General features: G+C 41.0%; 1 protein-coding gene across 1 annotated transcript in view; it reads left to right on the top strand.

Annotated features, from left to right (window-relative positions):
* LOC137298089 (centromere-associated protein E-like) overlaps positions 1-16,926 on the top strand; it is a 45,028-nt gene extending 28,102 nt beyond the window's left edge. Inside the window, exons 20-28 of the mRNA XM_067830163.1 lie at positions 26-85; positions 424-513; positions 725-797; positions 1,289-1,376; positions 2,440-2,537; positions 5,231-5,432; positions 6,164-6,207; positions 7,636-7,770; positions 14,401-16,926. Coding sequence (XP_067686264.1) covers positions 26-85; positions 424-513; positions 725-797; positions 1,289-1,376; positions 2,440-2,537; positions 5,231-5,432; positions 6,164-6,207; positions 7,636-7,770; positions 14,401-14,507 — 897 coding nt within the window. The 3' untranslated portion in view covers positions 14,508-16,926. The remainder of the gene's footprint in view (positions 1-25; positions 86-423; positions 514-724; positions 798-1,288; positions 1,377-2,439; positions 2,538-5,230; positions 5,433-6,163; positions 6,208-7,635; positions 7,771-14,400) is intronic.
* The last annotated feature ends 4,985 nt before the right edge of the window (positions 16,927-21,911 follow it).

Here is a 21,911-nt window from a genome sequence, read left to right as displayed (position 1 = left end):
GAGAAATATTTATGATCTATTTTAGGAAGGACATGATGAGTTAGCAATTCAGCTGAGAGAACTGGATGTAAAACTTGCCATTGAGGTATGAGATATTATTACTGCGTCAATGTTTAGCATTCAGATAGGCCGCTGTGAATATAAACATAAAGCAGAAATGAAAAGTGCTGATTTTGAAAACATTTATTTATGAGATGTTTGTTACTTTGACACAAACTGTAGTATATCCATCTTGCTCCTGTTATTTTATTTTGATTTTCAAAGGTCGCCTCAAGAGCAGGACCATTTTTAGGCACAAAAGTCAAGAAATACAGACACTTGTGTAACTTTCTTTTGTGTTTGTTGAGGTGACATTGGTTTGCTAAGACAAATGATCATTAGATGTTTTAACAACCAGTCGTCAACGCCGACATTTTCCTTCAGAGGGTAGAAGTCAACCAGAAACAAAAACAGAGTGAGACTGAGCTGATGAGGAAAGACAGAGAGAACAAGCAGATGAATAAGGCCGTGGAGGTAAGCAAGTAGCAAGAAGCTGCTGAATGATAGTACGCTATCTGAAGTCAAGTTATGCAGTCCATCTCACTCAGCAGGGCACTGATGGTACCAGTTTCACAGTTCCTGGCTATGATTGATTTACCAGGTGGCTTTCAACAACTGACTTCCACTTTATAGGGACAAACTTTATTAATGTTATTAATGAAACTTCAGTCCCCTTGTCTTTCAGGATCTGTTGAAGGCTGCCACAGAGCATTCTGAGAAGATAGACTCATTGGAAGAGGAGCTGGAGACTGTTAGAGGTTCGTAAGTGAAGCATCATGACTGGGAATGAACTCTTGGTCGGAGTCAGTAGACCTTAGAAGGGATACATCAACATGTCAGGGAGCTTTATAGACATGAGGTTATGCTCTTACCTATCCTCCCGGTCCTACACATCATGCATCAACATATAGACCACCATCGTCTTAAATGTTTCCTAGCATTAATCAGTTGTTGTTCATGTTCATATGCATTTTGGGCAGGTCTGGCAGATTTGTGGTTAAAGCGGCTTAATTTCCTGCATGGGCTGAAAGTGTGAAGCTAGTTCCCAGTCTCCCCATGTGTGATCTTGCTGGACTGTTGCTTAAGTCAACGCAAAACCCAATTCACTCACTAATATGCATTTCCTGTGCACCAAGTGATGGACGATATGTGTGATCACCAACCATATACTTTTCTGCATCACATGCCACTGCGAATCAGTGGGAAAAGTGAGTTCAAGTAATATATGTGCAATTTATTTTGTATGTAGGTAATGTGGCCACTGAGAGAAGTGCCAAAGTGAAGCTCAATCTGGAGGTCCATGCCCTCCGAGACAAAGCCAGAGAAGACCAAGAAAGGTAACAAATACCACATTTTTGTTCAAAATGTCCCTACAATATTCCATGGCAATCTCTGTTATAAGTGCTAGGTCTTTCATAGAAATGACAAGACAAATATTGCTTATCAGCTACTTCCAAGGGGTGACTTCCAGACACCACAGTGGATGGCTCGAAACACAACACACACAAACCCTAAACTACCAACACCAAGTGTGAACATTTTGAAAACTGCAAAAATACCTTGCAGTTTGCAATGCTCATTTCTGAGACTAGAAGCAACTCATGACAAAAATCAGAATGATAAAACTCTTAAACTGTAGGAGACCGACATGCTTGCCACCTCTCATGATCACAATGTTACACATACCCCTGTCACACATTATCAGTTGAAACCAGTTGGCAACCTCCATCACTTACATTCTCTATGCTGCTCTGTACTCTGAACTGGACGGGCCACCCGCAAAATGACAGTGCATGTTGAGCTGTAAGGCTGTTATTCCACTTACAAACAGTTAACCAGTACCTTCTACTTTATCGGTTACATTCATGCTGGTGTATGGACATGATATATCAAGTGTTAGGTCCTGAATCATGTGTTCCTTGACTACATCATACAAGTATAGCCATGATGGCTTATATTCAACACTCTTTATACATAAATACAATATGTTACATAGAAAAATATAAAGAATTGTATAAAACATGTCTACCTAGAATGATTGTGACATAAAACTTACCAAAACAATAACTAACTTTTCAGTATTCACACAAAACCTGACACTGTTTAATATTCGTTCCATGTATTTAGTAGCTTAGAGTACTGCATCTGTCTGCATTGGACAACATAGTCACCTGGTTGGATAAGTCAGAATGTCTCTGGTGTTTATGTTTTCTGACATTTGTGAATAAATGACTCATGTTGTCATGTACATAGAGCTCATAACCTCTACTCAAATAAGGCTGTAAGAACACTCAGTGTGAGAGTGTTTAAAAGAGGAAACCAATTCCATTGCAGTGAATATGTATACTTGCTGTTTTTTGACAGCTGTCCCTTTTCTCTGATGCTATATGTCTTCTTCAGGAAAACTGCCCTGGAGGAGGAGGTGGAGTACCAGCAAGAGGTTGTATCTAAACTCAGGGCAGACCTGCGGAAGCTTCAACAAAGCTATGACTCGTCAAGTGAGTTTGTATTTTGGTTTGTTATGTGGTGTAGGGCAGCCTGATTTCCCAGTCTAAGTACACATAGTCTTCAGTGTATTTCGTTACACTCCACCACTAACAAAACCTAGCAGAAGGTCGCGTCAGGTAACCTTTGAGTGAGAAATGACCGTCCAATCAAACGCGAGATGGTTAAATACATTTAACTAATCAGACAATGGCTACTATTTAGGGAGCGGAGGGACTTTCAAAATATTCAGGTCACTGACACAGATCTCTGCACAAACAAAAATCTGCATATAACACAGTTATTTGACCTGTAGTATATATGCTTTGGGGTTTCTGTTGACATGGTTACCATTAGCTAATATTTCTGCAAGATAACATCTTTGAATATTGCCCCAAACACTATTTTCAGCGATTGTTTACTCACCATTGTCTTGGTTGTACGTACACCATGTGCATCACCTGGAATAGCATTTGGAATTGTTCAGGTACGAACCTTTTCGGAATAAAAAGTTCAAAAGCTATGTGCGAATGTGCACTTTCGCGATCTGGTAAGCTGTGTTCTGATTGGTCAATCTCAAAGGTTACCTGACGCGACCTCCCATAAGGTTTTGTTAGACTCAGTAGTGGAGTGTAACGAAAAGTACTGAGGATAAGTTTACTTAGACTGCCTGATTTCCTGGTTTGGGGCAAATTCAAAGCCCTTTGCTAGGAACAAACAGGTTCATCTTTTTGTAGGGATTTGACTTTTCAGTATAATGTCAATATCAAGATCACAATTGGTTTTACTTGACTCCCAAATGTGAGTACCCCGAATTGTGAGTTTAGGGGTCCTTTCAGGCAATATGAGGATCCTGTGAAGTAATGGTGTACAGAACTGTAGTTTTGATAATTTCTGTAGAGCCTGGAGTGAATCATTGATCATATGGAATGGCGATGAAATAATGCCCATAAAGGCTTTGAAAGGAACAACCAAACAGCAAAGTCATAGATGTGTTGTGGCTACAGTGAATAATATTGTGTGTTCCTGAGGACACAGACCACACTGGATGCACATTTGCACATGTGTAAAACCCTGGGTGATGTTCACTGAAAATTAGAAAGACATCACATCTGACCACTATGTGCTCTGAGTGATTCTGGAAGGCCATACAGGAGTATGGGTTGCTCATTCAGTGAATTATTCAATGCATAAAATATCAAGAAGATATTCAAGAAGGGAAGATTGTCACAAGAGCCATTGTGCAACAAGACTGTACTAACCCCTGAGAGTCATGTTTTATACCCAAATGGTCAAAGATCAGAAAGTCTCTCCACACAAAAAAAATGTCCGCTACCAATTCTAGAATATATCAGAATGAAAACTTTGCACTTTTGGATAACCAGCCTCAACCTCTAGGATGCATATGAGGACATACTATCCTTCAGGGGTCAAAAACCCCATCTTCTGAAACATGGGACAAGTCAGTTTTCATTTTGGGCAATCAAATAATAGTATCTTACTTGTCTGGGTGAGTAGATAATTTCTGCTTATGGTTTCAGACTGCAAATGAACTTGGATTTCATTTCATATCTGTGCAAAATGTAGTTATTAAATTTCACAATGATAATATAGATGAGTTATCTTTCTCTCCTATTTATCACTGCACAATAAATAGTCCAAAAATGTTAACATCATGTTCCATGTTGATTTATTCTTTCACAAATACATCATCATGATTACATCACAAAAATCAGGGCAAGTGGAAAATTAGTCAGGACAAGTAACTTTGTTAAAGTCACTTATTTTTAACAGAAAAATGAACCCGTTCTGGATCCAGGAAAGTCTGTCTTATGAGTTTCTTATGCAACGATTTGGTATATCCATTGTCGCACTGTTCATGCAGCTTCTATCATTAGTTTTGCTCGTCTCCAATGAGTACATCGTAATAGATATGTCGACACTGTGCAAACAATCGGGACAAGACATTCCAGTCACCAAATTTGGGTACTTTTCGAGTACATAATAGACATTCCACTGATAATGACTCAGTACCTAATGCAAACGTGTTTGAAGTACAGAAAAGAGTTGAGACTGATAAACTGTGACATGTCAAGCCCATGTTGATGCTATTATCAGGGATGAGAAATTTCCGCGGATCCGCGGAAATCCGCGTTTTTTTACATCCCCAGGGTCATTTTTCTGAAACGTCTAAATATATATACAGTGTTAATATTGATTTTAGAAGCCATATTTAGTGTGTAAAATGCCAAAATCCCAGGAGCTTCCGGGGGGCTTTGCCCCCCTGGGCCCCCGACTAGGCTCCGCCCTGGACCTGGCTGGGGGCCGGTGGCCCGCAGACCCCCGACTACTTTTCAGCTGTAAATGAAAATTTCCATTCTCATCCCTGTATTATGTGCTGTCATAAAGTGAGTTGACGGTGTTATTGGTTTGAGCTCTGTCTGAATTGTCCTGTCTGTCCGAGATGATGTCTGAGAATTCTAAAGAGGAAACTGTGTTACAGTTTGTTGTAGTGTTATGGCCTTTTGTCACGTGTTTCTTAGATTTTCTCAGTAACTATTATAGACATTGGACAGGGAAATCAAATTTGGTATGTGTTCTCAGGACATGAATGTTGTGGTGGAATTAAACAGGAGCCAAATAGGAACAGAACACTGCGGCAGGGGATACTATATTGATGACCATGTCTTCTTGTTTGTTGTTGCAGTTGCCGTTACAGTTGCAGAGTCACCAAAGAAACAGGAAGTGAGCAGTCGCAGTGGTATCATTGACCAGTTCAAGGTGTGCATCCTGGAGGGAGAGAAGAAACAACTGCAGCTCCGTGTCCAGGAAGACAGGAGACAGCTTACTCGTTGCTACATGCAGATCAAGTCTCTTGAAGAGGAAAATGCTGTTCTTAAGAAAAATGTGTATGTATTGTCATTTCTTTCAAATGATGAATGCACTGATGATTGGGAGGCACAAGTTGATTTATTCCTTTTTAATAAAAATATTCTGTTTTTAGTTATTTTGTATCCACTCTCAATATTTAACACATTACCCCCCAGTGGGTGATATTTGTTTGCTTATGACTGGAGGATCAGGGTCTAGGTGTGAAATATCACCAAACCTATGTTAATGATACAAAGCAAAACAATTCACTTAGAAGAGTTGTGTCGCTTTTTATTGCCAGAAACCCATGACCTCTGTTAGCCCTTATTACGTTTGTAGGTGTTTGTTAGTACTATAGCTGTGCTGCTGGGTTTCACCTCAGTGGTAGACATTTGAGACATGCAATCATCCCATGTCAATTTGACAGGGATATAACTGTGACTGGTTAAAACCACTTTGCTTAAATATCTTCAGCAGGTTTCCTTCAGATAAGATTATTATACTTAAGATCTTAAGGCAGGCATTAGAAGATTCTTTATGAAGTAATGTTAACAAAACATGTTTTTCAAAACATGACATTTTTTTCAAGATCATGACATTTTTTTGTGTAAAAATGAGAGCTTTATCCTGTATTGACCATGTCTCAGGATCCCAATGTTAAGGTTAGTTGGTAATTTTAAGTAAATATTGAAGAATGGTTCATTTCAGCACTTTCTTAATTCTTCGGATCTAGAATCTGCATCGTCCATATAATGATCTTATGTTTCAGGATTGGTACACCCAAGAAAATAAAGCAGGAAAAGGAAGATAAAGGTATCTTGTTAAAGGTTTTCATCACATTACTGGCCTAAAAATGCCAGACATTATTCTGGTTGTGAACATCATAACTGATTGTGTCTCACAGCAAACATTATGCCTGGTTAAACACTGTGTTATCTGCACTCAACAGTTCATGAATTGACTATTCCTGCCTCCAAGACAGTTTCACAAATATACTTGTGGACTACTTCCTGTGGACCTTTAAGAAAAGTCACAAATACATTTACAGTGAAATGTTCAGAATAATGCATGATAGGCCATCATAATGTTGAATTGATGCAGGCAGTCTCACACATTATCTGCACACATAGGATTGAAGCAGTTCAAATGGAATATATCTATGACTTATTTTAGCTGGGAAAAGCAACTATCCGGTCTGTAAGTATCATTCCAGCTTATCTAGAAATGAGCATTTGCTTGTACTGGAATGCTTGAAATCAGAATTGGTGTTCATTGTAACAGCATTCTAACGGTAGTCACCAACAGACTGGCAACACTGTTCATGTGTAACATAATGTTGCATGATGATCATGTTATTTGATTCATCGTAGAACTCAGCTGACAAAATCCCATTGGACAGTGAAAAGTCAATTACAGGAGCGTAACGTCTGACAATGATATCTAATTTTGATACCACATCATCCACAAGCTTCTCATAGTCAAGACAAAAGCTTTGGGTGAGGTGCAGGTTACGTCACTGAAAATCTGTCCTCTTCATTGGTAAGTCAGGGTTTAATCTTAACAGCTGTGATGACTGTCAGCATGTTTATTGATGTCAACTGTGTGTGTGATGTTTAGCATTTGGTGGTTGGAGCATATTGTTATTGGGAGGCATCACATCCGTGACAAAGTGGCAAGTACAGACCGAGGACAACATGATCCTTCTTCACTCTTACATCACATTGCAGCTGAGGTCACAGACTTCAGGGGGCAACTCCTTTGGCTTTATGTTTCTCCAGATCAGTTGTCCATCAAACATGAGGAACAGACAGGTTTATTTCCAAACCAACCAGCAATGTTAGCCCACATATGGCCTTGTCAATGGGGCAACTGATAATGTTGCTTATGCCATTGCTTATGTTGGTCATATCAAACTTGTGAACCAACTTTTGACCCCTTGGTCACTGTCAGCCTGAAATAGTTTGAACATGACTTCATATTGTCCTGTTTCATGGAGAGCAAGATACTGTTCTGTTGCAAAATCTTTATACAGCCATGTATGCATGTTTGTTATTTCTATGACAGTAAGGTATAGGAACATTTTTCTATTAGTATTTTAGATATTTTCATGTTACTGAATACTTATTTTCAGTAACATGAAAGTATTGAAATTTACACTAGTTAAGATATGATGTGAAATTGATGAAATATTTTGTGTTTGAAATGTTTTTTTCAATGTTTATTCTTCTGTCCTGTCAACAGAAAGTCCAGGACTTGACTGGAGTCTGTCAAAACTTTTCCAAAAGCGACGTTCACTAAGTTATGAAGACGTGAAGGAAAAGGCTGAAGCGATTAGGAGGAAGAATAATGAAACTCCCCTGAAAACCTCATCAAAAGGTATAAATGCACCAACAGAATTAAACCCTACACTGTACACTCAAACTCCCTGTTATCAGAGGCTCTGTATTATCGCAGTATGCGTAAACATCAGGAAGGCAGACACACCACGCCCAACATCGGCTGTTTACATATGCAAATTAGGTTTAAAGATTCTTCGCACAAGTAAACTGGATTAATTCCAGTGGAATGTAAATCTTTGCAGTAACTTCTGGAAGATTTTGTAACTAGTTTCACCCCAAACATCATTGCATCTTGCACGAATCAACACTTATTTCATCAAGGGTATCCCTGTGACAACTATGAGGTCATTCCTAAACCTATAACAGGAAGTGACATGTCAACTTGAAACTGTACAGTGAAACGTTATATTTCATGGCAAGCAAAATCTTTGTTATTAAACTCTAATTACAAAGAATACATTGTTATTTGCAGGGCATTTCCCTTTAAACTAAGCCCTTTTCACCTTGTGCAGTAATCAATATTATGTGAGTTATTTTCTCTCTAACAGCCATCACTAGTACAAATATGTACATGGTTAGTGTTCAGGAGAATTGTGCTTGCAAATGTAGAATAGTATAATTGTGTCTTTTTTATCAAATACAAACACCCACACAAAGATGGTTTTGCTTTGCAGACTTTTAATTTGAATTATTTTTCCTTATCCTGACACATGTTTATTATGCTTGTCTCCTATCTGAACAAAGAGGTACACTTGAATCCCTTGCAGTTTCCTTGATTAAAGTTGACGTAAAATTATTACTCACCCATGAGTAGCCTCTTAGTCCATGCACTTTTGGCGCACAAACATCACATGACCTGTCATGCTCTTCACTCTCTCCTTATTTGCCCTAGAGGACAGACATGAGGGCATCGGGGTCCCGATACTGCACATATTTCAGCCTTATATCATCCAAATTACGGCTGTATTTGGCTTTGATCCATGTATAACAAATTGTTACCAAAGTGTACATAATGTATTTGCCTTTTAAACTTGTATTCATCAGTGTGTGTTTCATAACATTTTATGAAAACTTGTTTACTTTGCAAATATTGATTGTCTGCGGCTAACCCACATTCCTATTGCGTTTCTTGCACTGATGTTTGCTCTGTCAGCTCATATTGCATCCTTTGTCAAAATCTAACTATTCAACAGTTCAACAGTTACATTTAGCTGTTCTAGGGCGTGCAAAGGATTAAAAAAAAGGGCATAACCCAGTCATGTCGGGTAAAAATACTAAGAGAAGTGCTAGTAATCGTTTGTTGACTGATGCTGAAAATCATCATTCTATTGAATCGAACAGCAGCGCCCGAGGTCAGTCATCTGATGTAGTGATGTCTATCGTCTCCAGTCACATTTGATCATCATCTTCCAAGGTGCTGTCATCCCAGACTAAGAAGTACAAGCCTACATTGGCGAAGACCTTGTTGAGTTCTTCACAGTAGTCAAGGTCTTTCTCTTCAGAGAATCTCCCAGACGTTTTTGACGAACCCCTGATCCTCTTGCCAGAGGTTCCAGTCTTCAGTCACCCTGTTACATCGGCTAGTGTGACAGCAAGAGTGTCTACTCTGATGCAGGACTTGAGTCAACCCCTTCAGCCGTCACAACCACAAGGTTCAACACAGAACTTCCACCCGGGTCTGTTTATGCAGCAATTTACGGAGAAGATGACGTCCATGGTGGAGCAACGCTTTGTGGAAGAAAAGGCTACCACAACTCCACAGTCGTCTACCCCGATGTCAGTAATCCTTCGTAGCAGTACTACAAGTATGTCAGCAGTTTACAGCCATCATGGAGTCCTGTGCAAAGATGTTATGGACAGCTAGTCAGATGCTCACCATCAAGAAGATGTAGTCCTGCGCAGCAATCTACATAACAGTATCCAGTCCAAGCCTGCACCACAGGACAACCTACCTGCGAGTTTACAGTCTACCTGCAACAAAGAGTCCACCACCTCCAGACAGTGCAGTCATAGAGACTTACCCTATAGACAGGGTACAAGTCATCGTATACATGGATCTTCATTGGCGTCGGACATTGAGGATCATCATAACCCTGTGCGCAGGAATCATAGGCGGGACTACTCATCACAGGATTCACCTACATGAAAACATAGAAGCTCTTCTAGAGATGGTTATTAAGATCACTCTGCAGCCATATAGACTCCGCTAGATTTGTTTATCAGGATTGCTCCCCTGCGGACTTCTACTGTTTTGAGGATGAATTGGATGCTGTTCTTCCAGACTTGGAAGTAATATCTTGGATTGCTGATGGTTTGGAATTAGAATTACCTTCCAAGGAATCTAATGACGCACATGCTTTTCAAGATGATGGATGATGATTTTGATATGCTCACCATACCACCAATCGAACCTATATCTAGGGTTCTGGAGAATCTACACACAGCCTTTGATAGAGCAGCTAAATATCAAGGTCAGCATATACCAACTTTCGACCCAAGGAAGTTTCCCCTGCACTGCATGGAACTGTGGCTCCTGATGGCTCCTGATGTAGACGAAGATTACAAACTTATATCAGAGTCTCGCAGCAGGTCTTAAGGATAAGAAGATGGTGCAGCTGGATACAACTACCTGGCATTCGTTTTAGAGATGTGCACAAGCTAGCGCCATCAACAAAGCCTTGGAATCTCAGGATTCAAGGATCCAAACTCAGAGAGAGATCGCATGATCTTGTTTGCAAAGCTGACACAAAAGAAAGACTAGATATTTGTCTTGGAGCACTTGGCATTGACTTCTGCTGGACTAACCCTTTTAATGAGGCAAGGGTTACTTTTGGCATGTACACCAAAGCTTTACTTAGTATTCCTTGGTCGGTGTCAACCTTATTTGGTGGTGGCCTAAGAGAAGTTTCAAAGAATGTTACTTCTGAGTCCCTCTGAAGTATTGATGATAAAATCTATTGACATGTTGGCCAACTTGATACGTTAAACGTCTCAATGTTACTCAGCTAAAATCCAAGTTTTCCAGGATACAGGAGGCCAAGCAAAAAATGTTTTCTACCTGCAAAGGCAGAAGAGGTTCCTTCTGTTGTTCTACAGGATATAGCAGGACAACCTCAGGATGGGGTCGTTCCTCTAGAGGTGCCAAGAATTCAAAGCACTGAAGGTTAGGTTTGGAGCGACTGGTGCCTTCCAAATCAGGCTGTTGCCGAAGAACCATCGACAGTGGTGAATGTCTACAGCGGTACTGGGAAAATTGGGGGATACTACTGGACAACTATTTGTCTCAAGTTCTGCACAGAGTATATAAGATAGAGTTAAGAGTCACTCCACCACTGACAAGAGAGCCGATGTTGTCCAACTATGCGACCGACCAGATGGAAAAAATGGATTATGCCATCACAACACTACTAGCGAAAAAAGCCGTCGAGGAGTTGGACCAAGCTCACCTCACACTAGGATTTTATTCCCCAATCCCCAAACTCAAGAGAAAAGTTTCATCTCATACACAGTATGAAGAAATTCAACATGGAGTATTTAATCAAACCTGCAAAGTTCAAGATGATACATCTTTCTCAGCTCTGACAACTGGACTAACTTGCAAGCATAAATCTTCAAGACGCATATCTGCATTTACTGATACATCAAGAATCACAAAAATATCTATGATTCACATTCAAGGGACGTTACTTCCAGTGGAGCGTCCTACCATTTGGAATATCGTCGGCACCCTGGTTGTTGGGATGGCTATTAAATCTACTCAAGTCAGAACTGGAACCATTCCAGGATCTACATTTCTTAGGGATGCGATTCAGTACAGCTCACAATCGCATATCTGTCCCGGAAGATCATTGCAACAAAATACAAGACATGATAGTGCAAGCAATACTCTCTCCGTTGTCACTTTGCAGTTGGCAGTGTTTACTTGGGTCTACTGACATCACCCCAAGACATGACACGTAGGGGGAGGTTACAATTACGCCCATTACAGAGATTTGTCAATGATCCCCTGAACAACATTGAACCGTGTGTTCAACCGGATTGTCTCAAGACATGTCTCCTCTGGTCAACATACAGAGACGATGTCTTCGGGGGAACTTACCTAACAGAGCCAGACTGCATAGTTTGTCTATGCATCTCTCCAAGGATGGGGTGCTCATCTCTACAATGAAGTAGCCTCAGGGAAGTGGTCAAGACAAGAACAGGCTTTATACGTCAGTCTCCTAGAGATGAAAGTAGTGATCATTGCAAAACAACACTGGACAAGTCGTCTCAGGAGCGCCAAACTCTTGAGTTCACTCGGACAACTCCACTGTAGTGTTCTGTCTAAACAAACAAGGGTCAACAAGGCCACCAAGTCTGTTACAACTCATGTTTCACTTGTACAGAATCATGGACAAGCTGTTTGTGAAAGCATGCCACATACCAGGGGCAAAGAATGTCATAGCAGACGCTCTATCTCGACCACTGGAGCCATCTCCAACAAAATGGATGCTACATCCAGAGGCATTCCGGCTAATAATGAAAACATTAGGATCCCCAGTAATAGACCTGTTTGCAACCAAGTTCAACAAGCAGATACAGACATTTGTGTTGCCAGTGCTGGATCCACAAGCTAGGGCAACAGATACTCTCAGCATATCATAGGACGGTCTATACACACAGACGTTTCCGCCTCCAGTAATAATACCTCAAGTATTACAGAAAATCAAGCAGACAAGGTGCCTACAACTTATTTTGGTCACATCCTACTGGCCAGACCTCGGAAATCGTGCCTGAAACCTATCAAAATGGCCAAATCTTCTCATTCATCCATACACCAACCAAGTGCATGGAAACCTGTCAATATTCCATCTACATGCGTGGAACGTATTGAGACTTGTTTAAAGAAACAAGGATATTCCGCCAAAGCGTCACTTTGGCTCTACCCACATCTACTCGGACACTTCATGATAAGTGGAAGAGATTTGAGACATTTACAAGGTGGAGAGGATTTACTGCAAGTATAGCATGTCATCCTCAAGTGGCTGATTACTTATGTCATTAAGTCACACAAGACACCTAAAAGGCTGTTAACGTACCTCGCGGTGCTCAGTACAGTCTTCAATATAAAGACATTCTTTAAAGTTGGAAAGCCAACAAAAGAAATTCAGCACTCCCACATGGGATCTCAACATAGTATTACAACATCGTACGACACTTATGAGCCTCTAGATTGGACATCCTTAGACATCTTAGCACAGAAAACACTATTTCTGGTTGCCCTAGCAACAGCTTCCCAGATGTCAGAAATAATGCGCTGGATTATGCACCAACACGCTTTGAGAAAACAGCGCTTCGAGACAGCATAAACATAGGACTCAGAAGGGTTTCTATTGCTAAAGATCAGTTGCCAGGACAACCTGACAGGCAATTTCATATCCCAACAATATCTCCAGTACAAGATTTATCCTTGTGTCCTATCAGAGCATTGAAAATCTACCTGCCACTGACTAAAACAAGGAGACATATTCAACCGCCTATTTATCCCGATATCAACTGAGACACCAACAGTAGTTTCAAGAAATACTATGTCAGTATGGATGAGAACCGTTATTTTACAAGCATATAAAGCAGCAGACCTTGCGCCACCACAAGCTTCCAGCCCACATGAAGTACAAGCCCTAGGTTCAACACTTGCTTTACATTGGAACTGCTCGATAACAACTATAATGGAAGGCTGCTTTTGGAAATCCCATATGGTGTTTGCCAACCACTACCTCAGAGATATCACCACCAAAGATGTGGCTGGCATTTACCAATTCAGTTCACTGCTTATAGCGCAACTAACGGTTCCTAAAAGGCACTGAGATCTCACCAATTTTTAATCACGTGACTTTTCAATGCCAATACAGTCCGTGGAGTAAAATGGTTGTGAGTCCATGTGCATATGTCAGAACTTGTTTGCTATACTTGTACCTGAAAAAGGGATTGCATCTTCACTTGACACATTCATCAATTGATGAAGTTGCTATAAGATAAGTAGTAGGACACTAGTATATCTAAAAACCACAGGAAGATGTCATGAATAAACAGCTGGAAAAAGTTTTTGACAATTGTGGTCCCCCACAAGGTACAAAAACGAAAGTTGAAAATCTACAAATCTGCAGTGCCATTTCAAGTTCCCATGGGGGTGTTACAGGACGTAACATACATGACAAACAGAGAATCCAGGATGTTGCATGACCCACCACCAACAGATTCATAATAAGCATAAGTCAGGGTAAGGTAAAATATGTAATTTTCTTATTAAAATTGATATATTATACTTATCCTGACTCATGAGATCAACCCTCCTGTCCTCCCCTCTCATGACACTCTGGATTTCCCTGTAAATCCTGGTACTGGGCAAGTATTCGGAGAGAGTAAAGAGCATGGCATGTCAGGTGACTGGTTTGCATGCCAAATGCATGGGCTCAAGGGAGGCTACTTGTGGGTGAGTAATGATTTTATGTCTGCTTTAAAGAAGGGAACTTCAGTAATTCAAGTGTTTCACTATGTTTGGATGGAAGAAGGAGACATGCGTAATAAGCATGATTCAGGATAAGTATAAAATATCAATTTTAATCAGAAAATTACATGCTCTTTTATTAGTACCTATGACCATGTTTTGGGTTGGTTTTTTTCACAGAAAACGAGATGAAAAGTCCTATCCCAAGCACTGGACCATTAAGCACTAGACGATTACGAAGGAAATCTTCAGCAAAAGAAGGAGAGGAAAACTGCAAGATTCAGTGAAGACTGTGTGAGCAGTGAACATGTGGCTTTCAACCTCCTCTAATCTACAATATGAATTGTAGAGACACAGAGGGCAGAGTTTCCAGACATTTGCCTTTTGAGGCAATGGGGACTTCTTTCATCCCAGCAGGGATCAGGGTATAAAGAAATGGAACAACCAGCTCAGTTACTGACCTTCCTACCTCTTTTCACTCTTTCGCCATCAAAATGAGAAGGTTTAGAGTTGGTGGATCCATTCAGGCAGACTCACATTTGCGGTGCAGGAACAGGAATGTAATGCAGAACTTTTTCCACAATGTAAACTATAAGATTGTATACTACCAGGGTTGGATAATTCTGTATAATGATTTGTAAAACAAATGCCTTCACAAAGAAAAAAATTGTCACACTGTGATATAAGTTTTAAAGTAGCAGGCCTTGGGCATGCATGTATGTCTGAGCATCATATACATTTAGGTTACACACAATATACCACAAATACAGTTCACCAGGTTGGTCTTAAGCAACAAATGCTTCTCCTAAAGTTGACACATGTCACTGTGTCCTAATTGTGTAGATGCTCATGATGTCGATCACTAGATTGTCTTGTCTTGACTCAGTTATTTACACAAAGCTGTCACAGAGCTGGAATACTGCTGAGTGTGGAGTGTAACAGTATACAAATGCAATTCAGTTCAAAGCAGCATTAAACACAGCTCCATGTCACAGACATAATTCCAAACAAATTGAGTCAGGTAGGTAATTGTTTCACTGACAAATTCATGAAACATTCCTTGAAGAAGGCCCATACTAGACGACTCATGGCTCAACACCAGAACTGATGCTAAGATTCAGGTATGGTGATGACCAACATGCAACTGACGGAGCATCTATAGCTGTGAGGCACATTGCAGGAGAGTGTATGCACACATTTCTATTCAGAAAGTTGGGAAGTTAAGTGTCAGCTCATTTGTTTCTAGAGTTTCTGAAGTATGATAAAAACAGCTCCAGTCACTTGTATTGTGAGAGTCTTGTCTGTAATTTGAATCAAAAGGTTCTTGCTACAATTTGTGAAACCTGTGTTAGGCCAGTTTCAGTTGCAACACCAGCAGCACCCCTAACAAAGAGGGTAAAGGAAGGCAGTCACCTCATCTGGAAAGCTTATTGACGTATCATAAATATTTAGTTATTCATCTGATCAGTGACAAAACCGATACCAGGTAAAAGGAGACTGCACAGTATGTCCGGAAAGAGAAGCACCATAAACAGCTTGGGACATGTTCCATAAATTAACCATAGATTGGCCCAACTAAGCAAGGATTATAAGCTGGTTTTGATCTTTTGGTGGGAGTATTTCCATCAAATCTAAAACATGTTGTGTGTGGTGAAACTAGCGGAATACAGCAACATACAACATGTCTTTTGCATTGAACAAAGATACTGACCAGCTGTGAACATCCAACTGATTCTCATGGTAACATAAAATATAGAGACACCGTCCAGACTCAGACTGAGGCAGTTTCGGAAATAACCACGGGGGTTACAAGCCTCGTTTAATTAAAGGAAAACTTTTTTTCAATATGTTAAAATTTGTAATGAAAAATGTGTCTGTCAATTTGTTCCAATTTCAAAGGGCGCAAGATGGCGCTTGCTGAAGTGTTGCTTGAGCAATGTGACAAGGCCTCAGTGAATGTATTAAAAGTATTAAGAGAAACTTCAAAACAATGCATCACTGACAATAATGTCAGAAGCACGTGGCTATTTCGACTTGTACCATGTATGTACGTGAACAACTGTCTTAAGCTTGTCGTGACAGGCAGGATACTCCTGTGTACATTTCGTTCCATCGTTATTTCATAGTGATTCGTAAACACGTACTCATGATACAGTTGTAATCTGAATTTTTACTCTATTTAGCAAAGATTTCAGTGGATATGGAATGGTTTTGTCAGTTAAGTGATTGATTATGCCTCAGCTCCAATGTGTTTGTATCATATCTTGCAGTAGGTCATGATACGTCATCAGCTCTGACTTGACTTCAGTGATGACAGCATTGTAAGTAGTTTATTCCAAAGAGTAGCCCCCGACCTGGAAAAGAGAAAATACTCCGTGAGCACACTCGAATCCCGCAGCGTCGGATATTTGAACTCGTAAAATCTTCGGGCTGGCTTCCATTTTAACGTTTTGTTGGCTTTCATTTTATGCAACATTTCGGCTCCTGTGTAATATATTTTCATACATGTGATAGCTCACTGGTTCAGCAAATTGTGATACTGTTATTTAATGACACAGGTGTTTTATCTTCTTTGAATGTGAAGCAAAAAACATGATTTTTGTAACGTAAGCCCTGAATGTTTTAACATCAAGAAAGCCCAACGCGTAACATACAGTCCATGTCATAATTTGTATAGTTGGACGGTAATAAAATAGTAATTTTCTCAAACCGTGCATTTGTTTCTTCAATTTCTGCTATGTTGTACCCCTGAAATGTCATGCATACTCATGCAAGTCCACTACCTAAGGTGTTTCTTAGTCTCGTAGCCCACTAGTTACTGTTTCAAATATAATAGACCCGTGAAGGTCCCGGGGTAGAATAGGCCTTCAGCAACCCATGCTTGCCATAAAAGGCGACTATGCTTGTCGTAAGAGGCGACTAACGGGATCGGGTGGTCAGACTAGCTGACTTGGTTGACACATGTCATCGGTTCCCCATTGCGCAGATCGATGCTCATGATGTTGATCACTGGATTGTCTGGTCCAGACTCGATTATTTACAGACCGCCGCCATATAGCTGGAATATTGCTGAGTGCGGCGTAAAACTAAACTCACTCACTCAAATATAATATGTGTTTGAGTCATATCTGAACTTTATTGCCGCCTATTATTCACTGCTGTAACACAACACTGTGCCAGTGTAAGGATTCGACCTCCAATACATCCCAACTGTATGGCCAAGGTTTGCAAATGTATGGACCAGGCAGAGATTGGCGTAATAAACATCGATCTGCGCAGTCGCAATACGACTTCGTATCAACGGGCGTCAACAGTCGAATTGCCCCAGCTTCATAATGACCCAGCAAATTTGGTCAGATTCCCCTGAATGTTTGGTCAAAATGCCCCAATTTGTTTATAATGATTAAATATATGTCATCAATGTAAAGGTTTCCCAACCTTGATGCTATGCTTATCATATAAATGTTATTAGGAAGTAAAATCTCTGATAAATGTTTACGACTTGTATTGAAAATCTGTCAAATTATCATGTGCATGTAACCAGAAGCCAACAGTACACATTAAATATCTACAACATGTATACATGCTCACAGCGGGCAAACGCTGTCTATGCTCAACCGGAATTTGGCCATTTCCCCGACAGACAGTCGATTCAAAAGGAGATCGAGTTTATGGTATGGATTGCCACGTCTCCACGTAGACGTCGGATGTCTTTGAGAGGCATGTTTAGAATCAGATAAGGACAAAACCTTATAGATGAGCAACTTCTTTAATCATAATCTCCTTGACCCGTCTTGAGAAGAAACATTCTCTCAAACCATCATCTAACATTCCTGATGAGATGTAGGGACCAACAAGTTATTCCAAGAGGACTAGAACTGCGCTCACCCATCCAGTCGGCGGCAGCTAAAACTATCCTCCGTCAAGCATGCAAACGACTCCCGGCCGAACGTATCAGACACCACCGGAAAATGAAGGCCACCACCATCACCTCCATCCATGAACACCAGTCATCGCTTAGTATCTACCTCAGCCCCGAGTTATTTATTCTCCACACTAGAACTGCCCAGACCACTGCCAATAACAAACTCGACGCCTCCACTAAGTCCGTACATATTGCTTGACAACGATACAAGAAGCTGTATCGAAACGTCGCCCCAACTGATTAAAGAAGTTGCTCACACATAAAGAGTTGTCCTTATCTGATTCATCAACTTCTAAACATGCCTCTCAAAGAAATCATTTCCCATATTGTGCTTTTCAAGGCGTTTTAGGCTCCAGCTTGCCCACCGCGACCCCGCTAATGGAGGTTACATACTGCCTTTGCAGAACTAACCACATTGTTGTCTGGACCGTGTCATTAAGCTCATGGCTTTCCACATCAGCTGTCAGCCGAAAGTCTACTTTGCAGTAATGCCACTGACAGAATCTGACATCTCAGCAAGAACCTCACTGAATATACCTAGGCTATCTGTGCACTTATTCATCATTATTCAAAATGTGTCTTTATGGCACAGAAATGTTAATCTTGGAATCCTCTGGCCTTAAATCACCTTATCTGATTCTTCGAGGTGACCCCTGCATTTTAAATCCCACCCATAAAACGGAAATTTTTTCGATGAAATAACTTTTGACCAATTCTTCAGAATTGTTTAATCTCATCTCTGTATCTCATTTGAGAACCCATGAAGGATCGGGTTAGAATATTGACCTTCAGTAACCCATGCTTGTAAGAGGCGACTAACGGGACCGGGTGGTCAGACTCTCTGACTCGGTTCCTGATTTTTCGGCGAAGTAATAACAATGGAAACAAATCGTCACAGTATATATCTTTTTTGCCATAATATATGTAATAGTGACCTACAATAGAGGAAACAGGAACGAATAAAAATTCATTGTGACAAGTGGGACACGCACCGTCAAACAGGTCTGGCTGCAATGAGACTAGCCGTGGTAGACCGAAATCAACGACACCACGACAGGATCGTCTCATTACATTAATGGCCCTACGCAATAGGTTCAAATCAGCACCTGTCATTAGTATGGAATTCCGTACACTTACTGAGGACGAATTTCACACCCAACCGTTAAAAAACGACTCTTTCAAGCCCGTCTGAAAGCAAGGCGGCCTTTTGTAAGGGTGTTTCCTTACAGTTTACCATAGGCGCCAAAGTTAGGCATGGGCTAGGCAACACCCGGGACGGGCTGTGCGCCACTGGCGTCATACCATGTTCTCACGTGAGTCAAGGTTTTGCGTCAGGTTCACAGATGTCAGAAAACGTTGTTGGCGCCGTATCGGTGAGCTGTATGCCAGGGCGGCAATTATTGACCATGATCGATATTTGGGTGGTAGTGTCGTGATGTGGGGTCAGATCTGGTCAGCGATACGTTGACGACATTTTACGTCCTATCGTGGCTCCACTTGTTAGAGTCATCGGCAGGAATTTTGAATTCCAAGATGATGATGCCAGACCACATCGGGGCCAAACTGTCACAGTTTATCTCCGACGACACGGCATACAAACATTGGACTGGTCCTTTAAGTCCCCGGACCTGTCCCCAGCTGAACATCTGTGGGACATCCTCGGTCGAAGGGTGTACGCAAGGGACCCCGCACCCGTCAACCTGGACCAGCTTGGTACAGCTCTTCAGAAGGAATGGCGGGCAATACCACGGGCAACCATCCGGAAATCCATCAACAGTCTGCCATAAAGATGTCGTGATATTAAAGGAGAATACGAGAGAATATTAATAATTTTCTGTGTGAAAGATAAAGTCATCAGAAACATATACCCAAACGTCAGAGTCAACACGACTTGTATTACTGGAGCGCTTGGTCTTTAGACGCTAGTCACATTTGACGTCGCGAGCGGAAAGGTCACGTGACTTCCAGCGGAATATGCATAACACCCGAAGCTGAGATAACAGAAACTGTGTGCGCGATTAAGACGTGAATATGCATAATTTGTAAATGAAACTTTGAGTATATGTTTCTGATGACTTTATCTTTCACACAGAAAATTACTGACAATCCGTAAATTATGTATTGCATTGCATTAGTTTGAAGTTAATTTATTGAGAAAAAAACGTACTAATGAAAGCATTCCTGTATGCACTACGTATGTATGTTGTAATATAGGAGTTCTCGAAGATGAGTACCTTGTATTATTTGAAAGGTATGCGATTCTCGGAACAAAATCATTATAAAGGTCTGTCAGTCCTCGGTACAAAAAATACAAAAACCATAACTTGAAAAATGTGTATTCCTTTTCATGAAGATGTACATATGTTCTTCCTGTCACATGTTAAGTCGTTACAATCAATTGAACTCTGGGTCAAATGGTCAAAGTACAGAACAAATAAATTGAATGGAATCAAATTGGTGCCTCCAATTCCATTGCTTCTTCTTCTTCTTCTTCACCTTCACTGGAAGTTTCTTCTGCTCGATGTAAAATCAGTTATTATTGCTACTGTCTAACTTACAGGTAAAACATGACGTCGGGTACATACGAGGGGAAGTCAATAAGTTCATAGAAGTGGGTGCTGATATATCCTTGGTGATGTTGTCATTGGTGTCATTATTGAGTTGATTCATCTGTGACTCTGTATACTGATACCCAACCTTCCTCGAGCATTTACTTGAGAGTTAGAGCCTTTAAAAGACGATTACCCTGCACAAATCATGGAAACCTCCAAAACTGAGTTTCGTGCAGTTATCAAGTTTCTCACTAAAGAAGGTGTGAATGCAACCGAAATCCACAAACGCATGATCAATGTGTATGGCGAGGAAGCCCCTCAATATTCCACTGTGGCAAAATGGTCAGCTGAGTTTAAGCGAGGTCGCAGCTCCTTGGAAGATGACCCACGGTCAGGAAGACCTTCTGAAGCCATTACAGAAGATACAATTGCCCGGATCCAACGCTTAATTATGTCCGATCGGAGAATAAAGGTGGACGAGATAGCTTCAGAGTGTGGCATTTCACATGGAAGTGTTTGCACAGTGATCCATGAACACCTGCACATGTCCAAGGTATCCGCAAGATGGGTCCCTCGTAACCTAAATGCACATGATCGTCACCAGAGAGTTGAATCCAGTCGTGAGCTGTTGGACATCTACAACGCTGATCCTGATAACTTTCATGCTCGTCTGGTTACTGGGGATGAAACCTGGATTCATCACTGGGATCCCGAAACCAAACAAGAATCCATGCAGTGGAAGCACAAGCATTCTCCTGCACCCAGGAAGTTCAAAACACAACCTTCTGCTGGCAAGATCATGGCAACCGTTTTCTGGGATTCAAAGGGTGTGATTCTCATAGACTATAAACCACCTAAAACTACGATCACAGGGGCTTACTATGCTGACTTGTTGAAAAGATTGAGAGCGGCCATCAAAGAGAAGAGGCGTGGGAAGTTGACAGCTGGAGTCATGCTTCTCCACGACAATGCACCAGTCCACAAGAGCCGTGTTGCACAAGCTTCTCTTCAACAATGTGGCTTCGAACAACTAAACCATCCCCCATACAGTCCAGATCTGGCCCCCAGCGACTACTATCTGTTTCGCAATTTGAAATCTCACTTGCGTGGAACAAGATTTGCCAATGATGATGACCTCAAGGCAACAACAGAGGCGTGGCTGAGGGACCAATCTGAAGACTTCTATTTCAAGGGCATAGACAGTCTCAAAGACA

The sequence above is a fragment of the Haliotis asinina genome, chromosome 10, assembly GCF_037392515.1.
Source record: "Haliotis asinina isolate JCU_RB_2024 chromosome 10, JCU_Hal_asi_v2, whole genome shotgun sequence".
NCBI lineage: Eukaryota > Metazoa > Mollusca > Gastropoda > Lepetellida > Haliotidae > Haliotis > Haliotis asinina.
Note: the sequence above shows the minus strand (reverse complement) of the source record. Positions and strands in the feature narration are given on the sequence as shown.